The sequence below is a fragment of the Sabethes cyaneus genome, chromosome 1 (genome assembly GCF_943734655.1).
Source record: "Sabethes cyaneus chromosome 1, idSabCyanKW18_F2, whole genome shotgun sequence".
Classification (NCBI taxonomy): Eukaryota; Metazoa; Arthropoda; class Insecta; order Diptera; family Culicidae; genus Sabethes; species Sabethes cyaneus.
In genome coordinates this window covers 137,515,447-137,529,352 of record NC_071353.1, presented here as the reverse complement: position 1 = coordinate 137,529,352, position 13,906 = coordinate 137,515,447, and the positions used below count along the sequence as shown (strand labels likewise).

At 37.2% G+C, this 13,906-nt stretch overlaps 1 protein-coding gene across 1 annotated transcript; it reads right to left on the bottom strand.

Moving 5' to 3' along the window:
- Positions 1-1,491: 1,491 nt before the first annotated feature.
- Positions 1,492-2,261, bottom strand: LOC128733179 (TSET complex member tstF-like). Its single transcript, XM_053826852.1, has 2 exons — positions 2,232-2,261; positions 1,492-2,115 (listed from the first exon to the last, which is right to left on the bottom strand). The coding sequence occupies exons 1-2, from the start codon at positions 2,259-2,261 to the stop codon at positions 1,492-1,494; spliced, it is 654 nt and encodes a 217-aa protein (XP_053682827.1).
- Between the last annotated feature and the right edge of the window lie 11,645 nt (positions 2,262-13,906).

Here is a 13,906-nt window from a genome sequence, read left to right as displayed (position 1 = left end):
GATTGAATATTCAGTTCCATTCAACACAGTTGTTTCGGATTTGGAGGTATGTCGATTATTGATATCAGTAAGTTTGGGCTCTATTAGGAGGGTTGTTATTGCCATTTGTTTGGTCAAATGATCAACTAGCAATAAGATTCGTTTGTTCGATCGAACATCTGATTTTTGTTACCAGTAGAGCATTTAGTCGTTAACAATGTGAAGTCTTGAAGCCTCAGTCGACTCCAATTTTTCCGGTTTGATCTAGAGTTTACAATCAATTGGCTGTTCTTAATGCAATTGTAATAAATAAACTGTAAAAATTCCACGGTGTCGTTTTCCCGAATAGTGCGCCTGAAATTACCTTGTTTCGACCCTCTCCTATGATAGGCGTGCCAAAACACTCGCGCGGAAACTGCCGCTTCTGTGAAATTGCAACCAGCCAGCTACGTGACACTGACAGTTCATGCAAGCGTAATTTTAAAAACTGCAACTATCGTTGCAGAAGTCAATACCTACATGCAGGTCACGTCCAGCGAAACCAGAATGAGATTAAACGGAGTCCGAAATGGCTTTCGGTCGTTCGTTCGTGAATGTGCAATGAAAGTAAAGAGTGGTTGTACATCCGAAGAATTGATTACATATTTGGCGTGCAGTTTCTATTTGCAGAAAAGTTTTCATTTTCAGCCATTTTTGCCTGACTTGTGTTCAGACTTAACGGACTATGTTTGTATGCTTAAAAAATTGACCTGCACACCAAATCTTCTACCATCCTACGATTACTTGATTTTTCCAGGTCAAAATATGCTCCGAAATTTGCCTGCTCTTGTAATGGTCGAACAGGATCTAATAATGTTTTTATTTTGCCGTTTATATTCAATCCAAGTAATCCAAGTAATTTTGAGAATTGGTTGCCAGGAAATGTTTAAAAATACAAACAATTCAAATGTTCCTCAAGGTAGCAGCAAGGAACCACTCCTCTTCAGCTGTTACAGCGTCTATCGCGTATATAGATGAATAAGAAATAAAAAAGCGTTTCGTAATATACTAGGGCGTAGATAATGTAAGAATAAAATTTAATTCGGGGCGCAAAGCTTAGCGAAAAAGGTAATCAATCTTTAGTAACCTGCTTCGGCATTAATTTTATTTTCCAATGTTATTAAAATGCTCCAAAATATATTTTGATCTCTTGAGTAAGCATTCTTTAAAAATGCGAGTTGTCTAGTAGCGTATATTTTAATCTCTGGAAGGATTGAGTTTTGAGTAATTCCATTCATTGAAACTATTTTGCAATCAAATTCGCATCAACTTTGTGCTCAGCCTAACTTTATCACAAAGTACTAACCGTTTCCAACGTACTCACGCCGGTGCCTACCGCAATTCAGGACAACACTCCCTGAAAAACTCTTCACAACACACCTCAGGCCCATGATTTGTCACCCATTTAACATCCGACAAGTTTAATAATTTAACACTCAAAATTTGCACTCACCACTCAACTCACTTACTCACTCACTCGAGAATCCTCAACGACGATGTACTGCTGTTTGAGCTTTGACTGTGCACTGTGATGTGTGGATTGTCATCGAATTGTACCAACTCCCGCGAACCCTGGCTGACCAGGGTCGGCGCGAGGGGTTTCGGCTTTCGGCTGCTACCGTATCTGCCGGAGCTGTGCGTCCTGCCGCCTTCACCTGCTGGGCCGCCGCCTACGGCACCCACGCCACCGGTGCTGTTGGGAATTGTGGTTGTGGTCGCTGCAAAAGTGCAACGCTTTCCACTGCCACTGCTTCGGACGCTTCCTCCTCCAGCGTCGCTTCGACGGCAGCTGCTGCTGTTGTTGTTATTGTTGTTGTTGCCGGTATTGCTACCGCCATTGTTTGGATTGCTGCTACATCCAATGCCGATGGTTTCCTCACTACTGCCACCCCCACAGCAGTCCTGATGGTGGCCACCGGTTCGTCTGCCTCCGCCGCCCCGGTTGATGGTCCTCGTGGACCGATGATGGTGGTAGTAGTGGCTGTTGCTATAATGATGGTGATGACAGTAGTGATGATGATGACTGTGATGGCTGTGCTGGTTGAATGATTGACGATTGTTGCGACGCTGATGGCTGCTATCAAATAGACTAGTATTCTGGCGGCCGAGGAAGAGCGAGGGAGAAGCAGAAGAAGAAAAAACAAATACGCGAAAAGGAAAAACATTGGTGAGCAAATTTAAAGCTTGGTTCGGCGGTTTCCGGGATTACTTACAGATGATGAAGCTGCTACAACTGCAGCCATGTGGCACTGAAACGAGAGAAGATAAGAGGAGTAATGTTTTTATTTTGTCATACTCATGTTTGATGAGTTGCAAAGTGATGAATGGTGATTCGTCAGTTTTTGCAGGCAATTTTTTAACTTTTTTGCTCCCTTTTTTTTCGTTTTTTGTACAACTGCTCTGATGGCAATAAAACTTTTTCCAACAAACTAACATATCATGAATATTTAACAAATCTGCGCAAAATGTTATCAATTGACTAATACGAACTTTTTTTCCCGTTCAGACATTCCACCGAGAAAATATGTGCACTCAGGATTATTACCCAAAAACATCCATTTGTCCGAAAAAGAACCTCCCCACCAGGGGTAGATAATACCTACTCCATTCTAAACAATTAAAACACCCGTCTGCCGGTGGTGGTGGTGGTGGTGGTGCTGCGGTGAAAATGGGAACAATAAAGGTCTGTATTTTTTATGTTCTTTTCTCTTCGGTGCTTATTGTACCACATTTGCACACTTTTTCCCGGTTTTTATTATCCTTAGCCTTACCCAAAACAGGTTGCTTTCATTTTTTTTTGTTATTCTGCTTGAATGCCTCCTGGGTGGTGGGTCCGGGTGGAAGGGTGGTTGGTAAATGTGAAAGGACGGCACAGCACCTGAGCAGCTGAGCTGCATTCATGGAAACAAGACATTTAGCCATTACACCACCTCACCAAACGACCGACCGACCGACCGACCGCACGGATGGCTGTTTTTTACCGTATCGCGCCACATCGGATGTCTGTTAAAAATTTGGCCAGATGTTTTTGACTACCGAATAGTACATGTACCGGGTGGTGCCGCTGATTAGATGTGGTATGTTGGGGAAAAATAGACTCAAATCATCAACTACTTAACATGATTCCCGCAGGTTCGTGAACTGAACCAAGCGAAGAAAAATGTTCCATTCAACTGGTGGACCTTTAAGGTTGGCCGCAGCAGCCCATAAGAGCAGAAATAATCAAAAATAAAATTTTCAATCCGAATAGATCTCAGTAAATCGATAACAATGACAAATAATTCGGTTTAAATTTTAATATTTATTTTAGGAGATTGGCTGAAAATATTGAGCTGAAACGCCTTTCAATATAATTGTTTTACCGAATGCAAAAATAGGTAGACTGCTTGCAATCAACGCAGTTCATAACCAACAGAATAAAGAGGCGTAAAGGCAGACGAAGCTTGCCTATGCATACGTGACTAGGCATGCATGCTGTCCGGAATCTTTGACGTTTGGACACTGACATCCTTAAATCGGTCGATCCCACAGTCCAGAAAGCCGCTGACAGTCAAACTAAGATCACTGACCATAGCCAGATTCCTAGAAAGAGACTCGATACAAAAGTTTCCTATAAACATAATCGAAATATAAAATAAACTCGTAATCTCCCAAAACGATAGAGTTTATCTAACCGAACATGGATAGGAGAATTTGAGCCATCTGTTGCAACACTCGTCACAAAACAGCAGTGGCTTGGGACGCTATAACCGAGAGTGCCCACTACGATCGCTTTCTTAGAGACATTTCATGAAGGTAAATGTGACATAGTACAGGAAAAGGGTTCTGGAACCTGGTTTGACGTTCTAGACAGACACACAATCAATGGTGCTCGAATTCACCAGACCCAATTCCAATGAGTATCTTTCTGTCTTTTTTTTCAATTTTGTTTTGTTTTGTTGTTTAATCTATCTTTTATAATGCTTAGTTATTTTCTTTTAGTTCTATCTCTTTTGCATTTCATTTTATTTTATTTTTTATTAATTTTTTAGCAGATTTTTTGTTATGACACATTCCTCGGAATTTTGCCATTTAAATGTCTTTTGCTGGTTTAGCCGAAACTAAATATATTTTGATTGAGTAAATGCGAAATTTGTCTTGCGAAGTTTTGGATTTTTCATTTTTCATTTTTCATTTTTCATTTTTCATTTTTCATTTTTCATTTTTCATTTTTGATTTTTGATTTTTGATTTTTGATGTTTCATTTTTGATTTTTGATTTTTGAGTTTTCATTTTTCATTTTTCATTTTTCATTTTTCATTTTTCATTTTTCATTTTTCATAGCTTATTTTTCATTTTTCATTTTTTTCCTAAAGGAGAATAAGCAAAAAGCGTTACCATTCGCCTGAAAAAATGCAAAACATGATCATAGACAATCCATACCATTTTTCCCAGTTCTTCCAATGTTCGTTCTTCACTAAAACACATTTACTCCCAAGTAAGAAGTATAAAACATACAACAAACATTAAAATTCGGAAAAGTTAAAAAGGTCAAAAAGTCAAAGAATTAAAATCAGTTTAATAGTCAAAAAGTTAATAAATCCAAAGCCAAGTTAAAAAATAGGAAAATTCGAAAAGATAAAAGTTCTACCTGTTACACAGTGGACCCCCGCTCGTTTGAACGATATCTCATGCAAACCAACGGGGTTAGTTTTTAATTTGAACTACTGGCAACCCTAAATATACTGAATCTTGAATGAACTGGCTGCCCTGGTCTTTGTTATTGTTTTAGTGGTTTGATTTAGCTAGCAGTTGCAAGCAGCGAATATTTCATTCTCCGATTTCTATCATAATCGTTGGAAAACGGATTGTGAAACAGATTAAACACGCTAGGTCAGTACAAACAAATCGTGTTTATGTGCATTGTCTGCATAACCAAAACTTGTCATGTTGAAAATGACATTTGAACCATTTTTAATTTGCACGCCGTACAAGCCAGCGGGGTTTAAATTTAAAAGGGCCAAACGAACGGGGGTCTACGGTAATGTGGTTAGTCAATAATTTTGTATAACAGTAGTTTTTACAATCGGCGAAGGGAACGGTAGAAGAAAGTAATGCTCCCATTATAACCTGATTCGATCGGCGGATTCCCCAGCATAGGTAAAGCGGAATGTTATACAAACTTAATAAGCGTTGCTTCAATGACCTTCCCTTACCTAATTTTCTGTGCTATTCTTTTCACGTCTTGCTTCCCATGAAATACAATCGGCATCTGTTTTATTATTTTCTTCTACCGTCCCCATCGTCGATTGAAAAAAAATATCGTCATAAAAATTTTAAAGAAGTGAAACGTTACATCAAAGACACTACCGTCTATTGACGTAGAACAACACAGAGCTGTTATTTATTAATATACTTTTACTATGTTCTTGGGATGCAGTTTATGATAGGAAAAATAAATGATTACATAACGGAAAGTGGATACGCTCATAACTTAGCCATTTTCTAAAAAACCTTAGAGATCAATTTAAGGGGGCATAGTACTTTTTCAATTTAAAAAAATCGAAATTTTTTTAATTGATTATTTCGAAAGATTAACATTTTGACCATATGTGTTTCAAGTCATTTCGTTGAATTCCAAAAATTGGCAAAGTTATAGCTATTTGTACCGCGCATGTCTGGAGCGATTACACAGCGTAGGGGAACTGTGGGTAAAATGAACAGGGGGGGTAAAATGAACAGGCAGCCAAATTCCCAGTAAACCGATTAAAATCTGTTTCAGATCAATAGATATCTTCTCCTAGAAGTATTTCAAGCTGTTTGAGACAATATGTGGTGATCAAAAGCTTTCCAATGTGAAAAAAATGGAAAAAGTAAAAAATATTTGCAGAAATCTGACGCTGATGGTAATTTCCACTATTAGTAAATAAGCTATTTTGGCGAAACAACTTAAATTTCGACTATTGGTATCATTCAGTGTTGTTTGCTTATCACTATCCAACGGATCTGGCGAAAATTCCAAATATTTTTATGAACTGTTTGTTTATAATAAACACTTGAAAACAATTGGTGTCTTGGGGGTAAAATGAACACCACACTATGGGGGCAAAATGAACAGTGTGTATCATGATGTTTTACTTTCCATTTATCAGCAGCTACGAAATAATTATAATTCAAGCTACAAAAATGATCGAGTCTCTCGAAAAATAACGGAAAATGACGGAGTGCTGGAAAATCCTGCGAGCTAAAAGTCAAGCATTGTATGAACGTGGCGAAGATACATTATGTTAACTTTGTGGAGTCCCATTTTAATTCCAACAGCCCTGTTGAATACCTACGGCTTATGTAGAACAATGACAATGTTAAATAATGTTTAATTTATCCAAACTGCATGTTAACTTTAGTTTTCTATGACATGTTCATTTTGTCCTCACTGCATGTTCATTTTACCCACATGAAAAAAATCAGGCTCGAATGTGACGCTTTCGAAAAAAAGGAATTTTTCATGACAAACAGTCGTTTTTTAATCATCTTTATATATTGCTACGTGGAATATGAATTCAGCTTTCAATTCATATAGTGCGATCAGCATTTGGTTGGTTCCTGGGGGAGAAAAGTGCGAAATTGCTAAGGGTGTTCATTTTCCCCCCAGTTCCCCTATAAAAACTTCAACGTCGTTTTTCTCGAAACCAGGTTTTGAAAGTCGGTACCATAAATATCTCAAGAACGACTCAAGCAATTCTCATGATTCTTTTTTTGTTTCAAAGCCAACAAAATTATCTAGTGTTTGACCCATCTTTTTTTTGATATTACAATTTTTGTATTTTTTAGAAATGTTTAAAGTCAATTTTTTCGACTAAAAACCTTACTTTTATGTTTGAATGTCCGCCATTTTGTTATGCGTTCGAATTTTAAAAAAAGGATGGGTCAAACACGAGATAATTTAATTTACTTTCATGTCGTTTTGGAATTTTTCAATTTGGATAAGCCCACCAGCTCCAATCCATGGTACCGCAAATCATGTTTTTTTCGAATGATCATGTTCAAGGAGCCGTAGGGGAGAGGGGAAGAAGTTCACATATGCAAACAATATTGTAAATATTAGTATAAAGTGCAATGTTTAGAATGCAAAAAACCCGAATCGATTCGCTTTTCGCGTTATCGAGAAAAAAATATTTGAAATAAGGCAAAAAATATGGTGTAAAAAGTACTATGCCCCCTTAATCATTGGTTATATGAGAATCTTAGTAATATGTTTTCCCTTTAGAAATACAGTAATGTTCCGATTTCGTCAGCTCCCAATTTTGCCTACCCCCGATTTTATCAACTTTTTATCCCGAATTTGTCAGCCTATAAATTTTGTTCGAAGATACTCATTTCGTTTGAAGAAATATCGGTTTAAAAGTGGACCTGCTTCAAAACCTTATATATGTACATTGAGTCTGATTATTACCCTTGGATTATTTTTCTAGCTTTGCGCGAATTTTGCCAATAATTTTCGGAGCTAACCGGCAAAATTCACGTACTAGGTATACATTTGAACGTTTCGCAAAAACAAATTATGTGATTAAGTAGTCTCTGTTTCATTAGAACGGAGATTAAAAGTCCGTCATTTTTTTCAAATTCTATCATTCCATAATCTACGTTACTGCAGGGCGTGGCTTGTCGATGCACTACTAGCAGACCACGAAACTGTCTGTTTTTGTAACACGTAGCAACGAAAACTGATAGTTTTTTGTATTGCATTTCAGGTTGTTTGGAGGGACTTAGCACAAAAGGAAGAGCTAAGGAATTGAGATCTTAAATATCCCATATTCAATAAAAAGGCGATAATTAATCTATAAGGTTATAAAAACGATTTCACTCTAACATCTACCAGATAAATGCAATGGAAGTATCGTTTTCATACCCGAAAATGCTCAAACGTGATTGGCTGGAAACTTATGTAAATTCACTAAAAATTTTCAACTTTATGTAAAACTTCCAGCAGCTGTAAAATTCCATCTTTTAGTAAAAACCACAGAATAGGCATATATTTATTAATCGATTGGTATGCAAACCAGTAAAATCCGTATAAAACTGACTGAGTTATTATCGTTCAAAATCTATCACTTTTTCGTGTCATGATCATTTTTGTTTTCGCAGCATGGCACCCTATTAAAGTCCTAGGTAGTACTAGTCCGTAGTCCTAGGTCAAAAATCCGAAGACTAAAACCAAAAGTTGAAGGTAAAAGGCTAAAAGTCATAGAGCCAAGAAGTTCAAGATGGTTACGAAAGTTAAGAGAGTCAAGAAAGCAAAGAAGGTCTAGAACGTCAAGAAAGGCAATAAATTCAAGACAGTCAATAAAGTCAAGATAGGCAAGAAAATCAGAAAAATCAAGAAAATCAAGAAAGTTAAAAAAGTTGACTTTTCAGTCAAGGAATTCAGAAAAGTTAAGAAAGTCACGAAACTCAGGGAAGCCAAGAAAATCAAAACAGACAAACAAGCAAAGAAAGTTTTGAAAGCCAAGAAAATTAAGAAAGTCAAAAAAGTTTAGGAGGTCAAGAACGTCGAGAAAGCCATGAAAGTGAAGAAAGTCATTTGAGAAAATCAAAAAATACAAGAAAGTCGACAAATTTGAGAAATTCAAAAAATTCAAAAAGTCCAGAAAGTCGAAAAAGTATAAAGAATGTCAAGAAAGTCAAGAAATTGTAATTGGAAACGCACTCGTCGCGAGGTTGAAGGTTGTGGGTTCAAATCCCACCTGGACAGTCAATTATTTTTCACAGTTTGCATATCATTTTTGCCAGTTCTTCCAATGTTCGTTCTTCACAAAAACACATTTACTCTTTTATAAGAAAACAAGAAACTAAAAAAATTCAAGTCTTGAACGGCAAAGAGGCAAAAAGTAATAAAAGTCAAGAAAGTTAAGAAAGTTAGTAAAGAAATTCAAGAAAGTCAAGAAAGTTTACAAATTCAAGAAAGTCAAGAAAGTTTAGAAGGTTAAGAGCGTCGAGAAACCCAAGAAAGTCATTTGCGAAAATCAAAAAAGTTAAGAAAATCAACAAATTTGAGAAATTCAAGAAATTCAAAAAGTCAAGAAAGTCAAGAATATCAAAAAAATCAAGAAAGTCAAGTTAACTTTCAAAAATATCAACATTCAAAAAGAAATTAAAAACAGCTTGAACTTCACAGAATCAAAAATTCACGAAAGTTATAAAAGTCAAGGAAGTTTAGAAAGTTCAGATATTCAAAATTCAAAAAATTCAAAAAAATTCAAAAAAGTCAAGGAAGTCAAGGAAATCAAAAAAGACAAAGAAGGACGCCAAGAAAGAAGAGAAAGTTTAGAAGGTCCAGAACATCGAGGAAGCCAAGAAGAAAGTGAAGACACTAAAGTCAGATTTGAGATTGTCAAAAAAGTCTATAAATTTGAGAAACTTAAGAAATTAAAAGAAAAATAAAAAAAAATCAAGAAAGTTAAGAAGTTCAAGACAACCCAAAAATTCAAGAAAGTCAAGAATGTAAAGAAATTCAAGAGTGTATAGAAATTCAAAAAAGTTGAGGTAGTCATGAACGTCAAAAAGTCATGAAAGTCAAGAAAGTTAAGCATATCAAGAAAATTAAGAAATTCAAAAAAGCCAAGTAAGTCCAGAAAATCAAGAAAGTCAAGAAGGTCAAAAAAATCAAAAAAGACAAGAAAGTCCAGAGAGTTTAGAAAATCAAGAAAATCAAGAAAGTTAAGAAAGTTTAGAAGTTAAGAAGGTCGAGAAAGTCAAGAAAGAGAAGAAAGTCAAGAAAATCAAAAAGACAAGAACGTCGAAAATTCGAATAGCCATAAAAGTCAAGAAAGTTAAGAAAGTCAAAGTGCAAAAAATTAGGAAATTTGAAAGAAATATCGAAAAGTTAAATAGCTAAAGACAAGTCTAAAAGTTGAAAAGTCGAAAGCTCGTTTAGTGGAAATTAAAAAAAACTCAAGACCTCAGTATTACGAAATGTTGAAAAGCCGAAAAATGAACTAGTTGAAGTCAAATTTGGAAAAGTGGGAAGGTCGAAAATTTAAAAGGATAGTTAAAAAATCTAAAAGCCTAAAAATCGAAAGTCACGAGGTCGAAAAGCCTCAGCCTAAAACTCAAAAAGTCGGAAAGAGGAAAGTTAGAAAGATGAATAGTCGAATAGTAGAGAAGTCGAAAATTCCAAACTTTGAAAAGTTAAAAACTCGTCGAAAAAATTGAGAATTCGATGACCCGAGTCGGATATTTGAAAACTCACAATTCAAAAAGTCAAAAAAATCCAAATGTAGAGTAGTCGAAAAATCATAAAATTCTAACTCCAACTCTACCACTTTTCACACGGATATTCTACTTAATATTTTCAATGACTGGCGTGACAGCAAAAAGAAAAAGTCGCACCATTGTGCCTCAATTAAGATTATTTTTATATGGACCATCTTTTCGAATTTTAGTTTTTATTTTCGAAAGTTTCTATTTTTCAGTAGACTATTTTTCGATTTTCGAGTTTCTATTTTTCAGTAGACTATAAATAAAACTTATCGAGAAACGATTTCTTTCATATTTTACCCACTATAGATAATTTTGTTGTTGACATTTTACCATTTTTCATGTAGTCCATCATTTCCCAATTCGTGATTCGAGGATCCAGATAATAATGCAATTTAGGGCCACTTCTATGTAGTACCCTAGCCCGCAAGTCCTATTTTACCTTAAACCCTATCATCGGCAGCTCAGTTCGGCTCAGCCCATCGCCCTCGCCATCGCCGGCGGTTGCAAGTTCATATCAACCCAATACAAGCCATTCCAGCGGGGAGCCACAATTTTCCGAATGACGTAGCAAACGGTTCTGGTTCGGTTGAGTGAAACTTATTCAATTACGTGTCGGTGCCATCTTCTGCTGCTACTGCTGCTGCCCATCATCCCGTGTGCCTCTCGTGTATGTTCGCAGTGTGCAGATATGGGAAGAAGACCGCCGCCGCGCTGTTGGCAGGCGGGGCATTGCCATTTGCCACTCTGCTTGCTGCTAGCGGTTTACTGAGAAAGCGAAAGCCCTTTCGCAACTCCACCCACGCCGCTAATGGTACCGTCGTCTAGGACCGGGCTAGGGAACGGGAACGGAAACGGGAGGCGGGTTATGCTTCGCCGATCGCCCGTAGTTGGTGCAAATCTGGTGGATTTGAACAGAAGGAATGGGCGGTAGCACATTAATTCGCTGATGGTGTCGTTTATTCCTCTGAGGATCTTGAAATTATGTTGCCCACCGTTGACAGCACGAGCTTGCTGGAAAGTGGGTCGACGAACATCATCGTGGCACATCGACATCGGTGGCGATGCTTTTCGGTGTCAGTTGTAGATTAAATGAAGCAATTTGAGAGCGCACACAGCTAGCTCGTTCGGACCTAGGACAGGATGATGGCTTTCGAGGTACCATTTCATCCTTAAAGTGCCGTCAAAAAACTGCTCTCCCAAAAGCTGACGACGGAAGACAACCGAAAGCAGACTGAAAATTCAGTAATCATGCAAATTCGTTTCGTTTCTGCATTTTTGTTGACTCAGAGGCAAACGTTGACTCTGAGAAAGTGTACAATTTTGTATCCATTAGGTGAAATGAAACTTGCTGATAAAGCTGAGATTCGAGCATTTGTTTGCACACAACGTCGGTTGCAATTGCTTGATGCTCTGAGCAAGTCATCATCATTGAGCTGACATTGCAGTTTCTTTTGTGTTGAACAACGAATTAGCTTCAGCAGTTGTTTGGTTTATTTTTAAATCTCCGAATTGCTTGTCAGATCTCTGAAACCATAGCTTGAGTAGTGAGTTTCAAAGATTGAAAGAAAACAACAATCACTAAACATAAGAGCACAATTAAATTTTTGAATGTCACATGCTATTTATACGCAGAGTATAGAAGAGCAGATCCTTTTCTGCGTTGTGTTGAAATGGAAGGCAAAAATGTTTCTCAGATTTGACCTACAGAGAAATTTCTATTTACTCAAACAAGGCACATAAGAAAACTAGGTCAATCTACCGAATTCCAAACATCTAGTATTTCTCGAAACGAAAACAAGTTAAAACAATTTCCTAACCAGCAGACTATTCTTTTGGAATGCAGATGAGTTCTATTCGGCAACCAGCTGTGCACTGTAAGCTGCGAGCTGGTGGTTAGCAAATTTTGTTTTTATTTCATTTTCCCACACTCTGCCACTGCCACTGGAATATGCTACGTACGACAGCCCACGCAACCCCCCGTTGACCTATACCCGCCGTGGCTCAACCCATTATAGCTCTAACCCAACAGCCGGCTTGACAATTCGGGCAGCGTAAAGCTTGCGCTCTATCCGGCATGTCATAAATCATTACGCAACAAAAAGCTTCATTGTTGGAAACGGATTTGCCCGGACCCTGGACGACTTGACTCGGCTCGACTCGACGGACCACAGCAGCAGCAGCCTAACAACGGTCGGTCGGTCGGTCGGTCCTAATTGGCTTACCGACAGATAATCTAATAAACAACATTTACGAAGCTGTTCCTCACTCAGTCAATAAAGTCGTACTATTTACGGCGGAAATGGACACACACTAAACACGTCGCTGTTACGTTGTTGCTCTTGTAATCCGCTCAAGCCTTCCAGTATCTAGGATGTTTACAATGAATACGAAACCAGGCGGTGGGCGTTAAGCTGTTCCTTGTTAACCTGCAGACCTTTTGCAGGCTCTGGCATTCTCCGTAGGTAGGTATCAGCTTACCGGGTAACTACCGATTCTGGGTTAGGATAATAAAATTAGAATTAATACATTTGTTTCCGAGTTCGCTAACAAGGATTTCCATGGTGAATCGACCATATGTTTAAAAAATAATATCGTGTTCCGGTGAAAAGCACTTGCAGTGGGTCTTTAGCTGTCATTTGAAAAGAAGTTTGTAACGTAAAATAATCGCACCATCAGCTCAGTTTGTTTTACGTTTCCCGAAAGAACTTATTACTGTATTTTTAAATTATTTTTTTTTTTCATTAAAATTAAGGCCATTACAAATTATTTTTATAGTTTTTGTCATCCCCTCCCCCCTTTAAAATTGGGTCACAAAAAACGGGCCACAAAAAAGTTTCGTGGGATATAAGTCAAATTCGTTTTATAAAATCAATCGTCTGTGAGCTCAACAGCCTGAAGAACTCGAAAAATGAGTGTACGGAGTATTAACGCTTCTAGCACGAAACAGAAGTGGAAATTCGAACAATGGAATTTCCGAACATCGACAAAAAAAAATTCTTTTGAATCTTTCTTTCTTTTTGTAAGTCTTTACATGGAAAATAATATTAACGAATCTATCAAAAGAAAGAATAGATTTGGTTTTCACGTTAAAAACTGTAAGTAAAACTGCCTCAAACGCATTTTGCTTTGCACGTTTAAAAAACCTCTGGTTTTTCGCCTTCTCCGCTTCAGTTGCCCAACACCGGAAGAACAAAAGCTTAATTAAATATTTGTAATGGCCCTATCATCTATTTTTTCATTTTTCATTTTTCATTTTTCATTTTTCATTTTTCATTTTTCATTTTTCATTTTTCATTTTTCATTTTTCATTTTTCATTTCTTTCCTTTTTTGACGTTTTACTGTCATATTTGACTACTCGACTTTTCGAGTTTTTGGCATGCTACCTTTCCAATTCTTCGTCTTACCGTTGTTTTGCTTTTCTACTACTGGTTTTCTTCATTTTGACATGGTCTTTTGTCCTTTAGACTATTCGATTTTTGGTTTCTGAATTTTTGAATGCTTGACTTTCAGATTTTTTGACTTTTTCACTTTCTGAATTTTAGACTGTTTACTTTTTAATTCCTTTTCAAACTTTTAGCTTTTCAGCTTTTTTAATTTTTGACTCCTCGGCCTTTCGACCATTTGCCTTTTTATCTTTTTCGGCTTTCC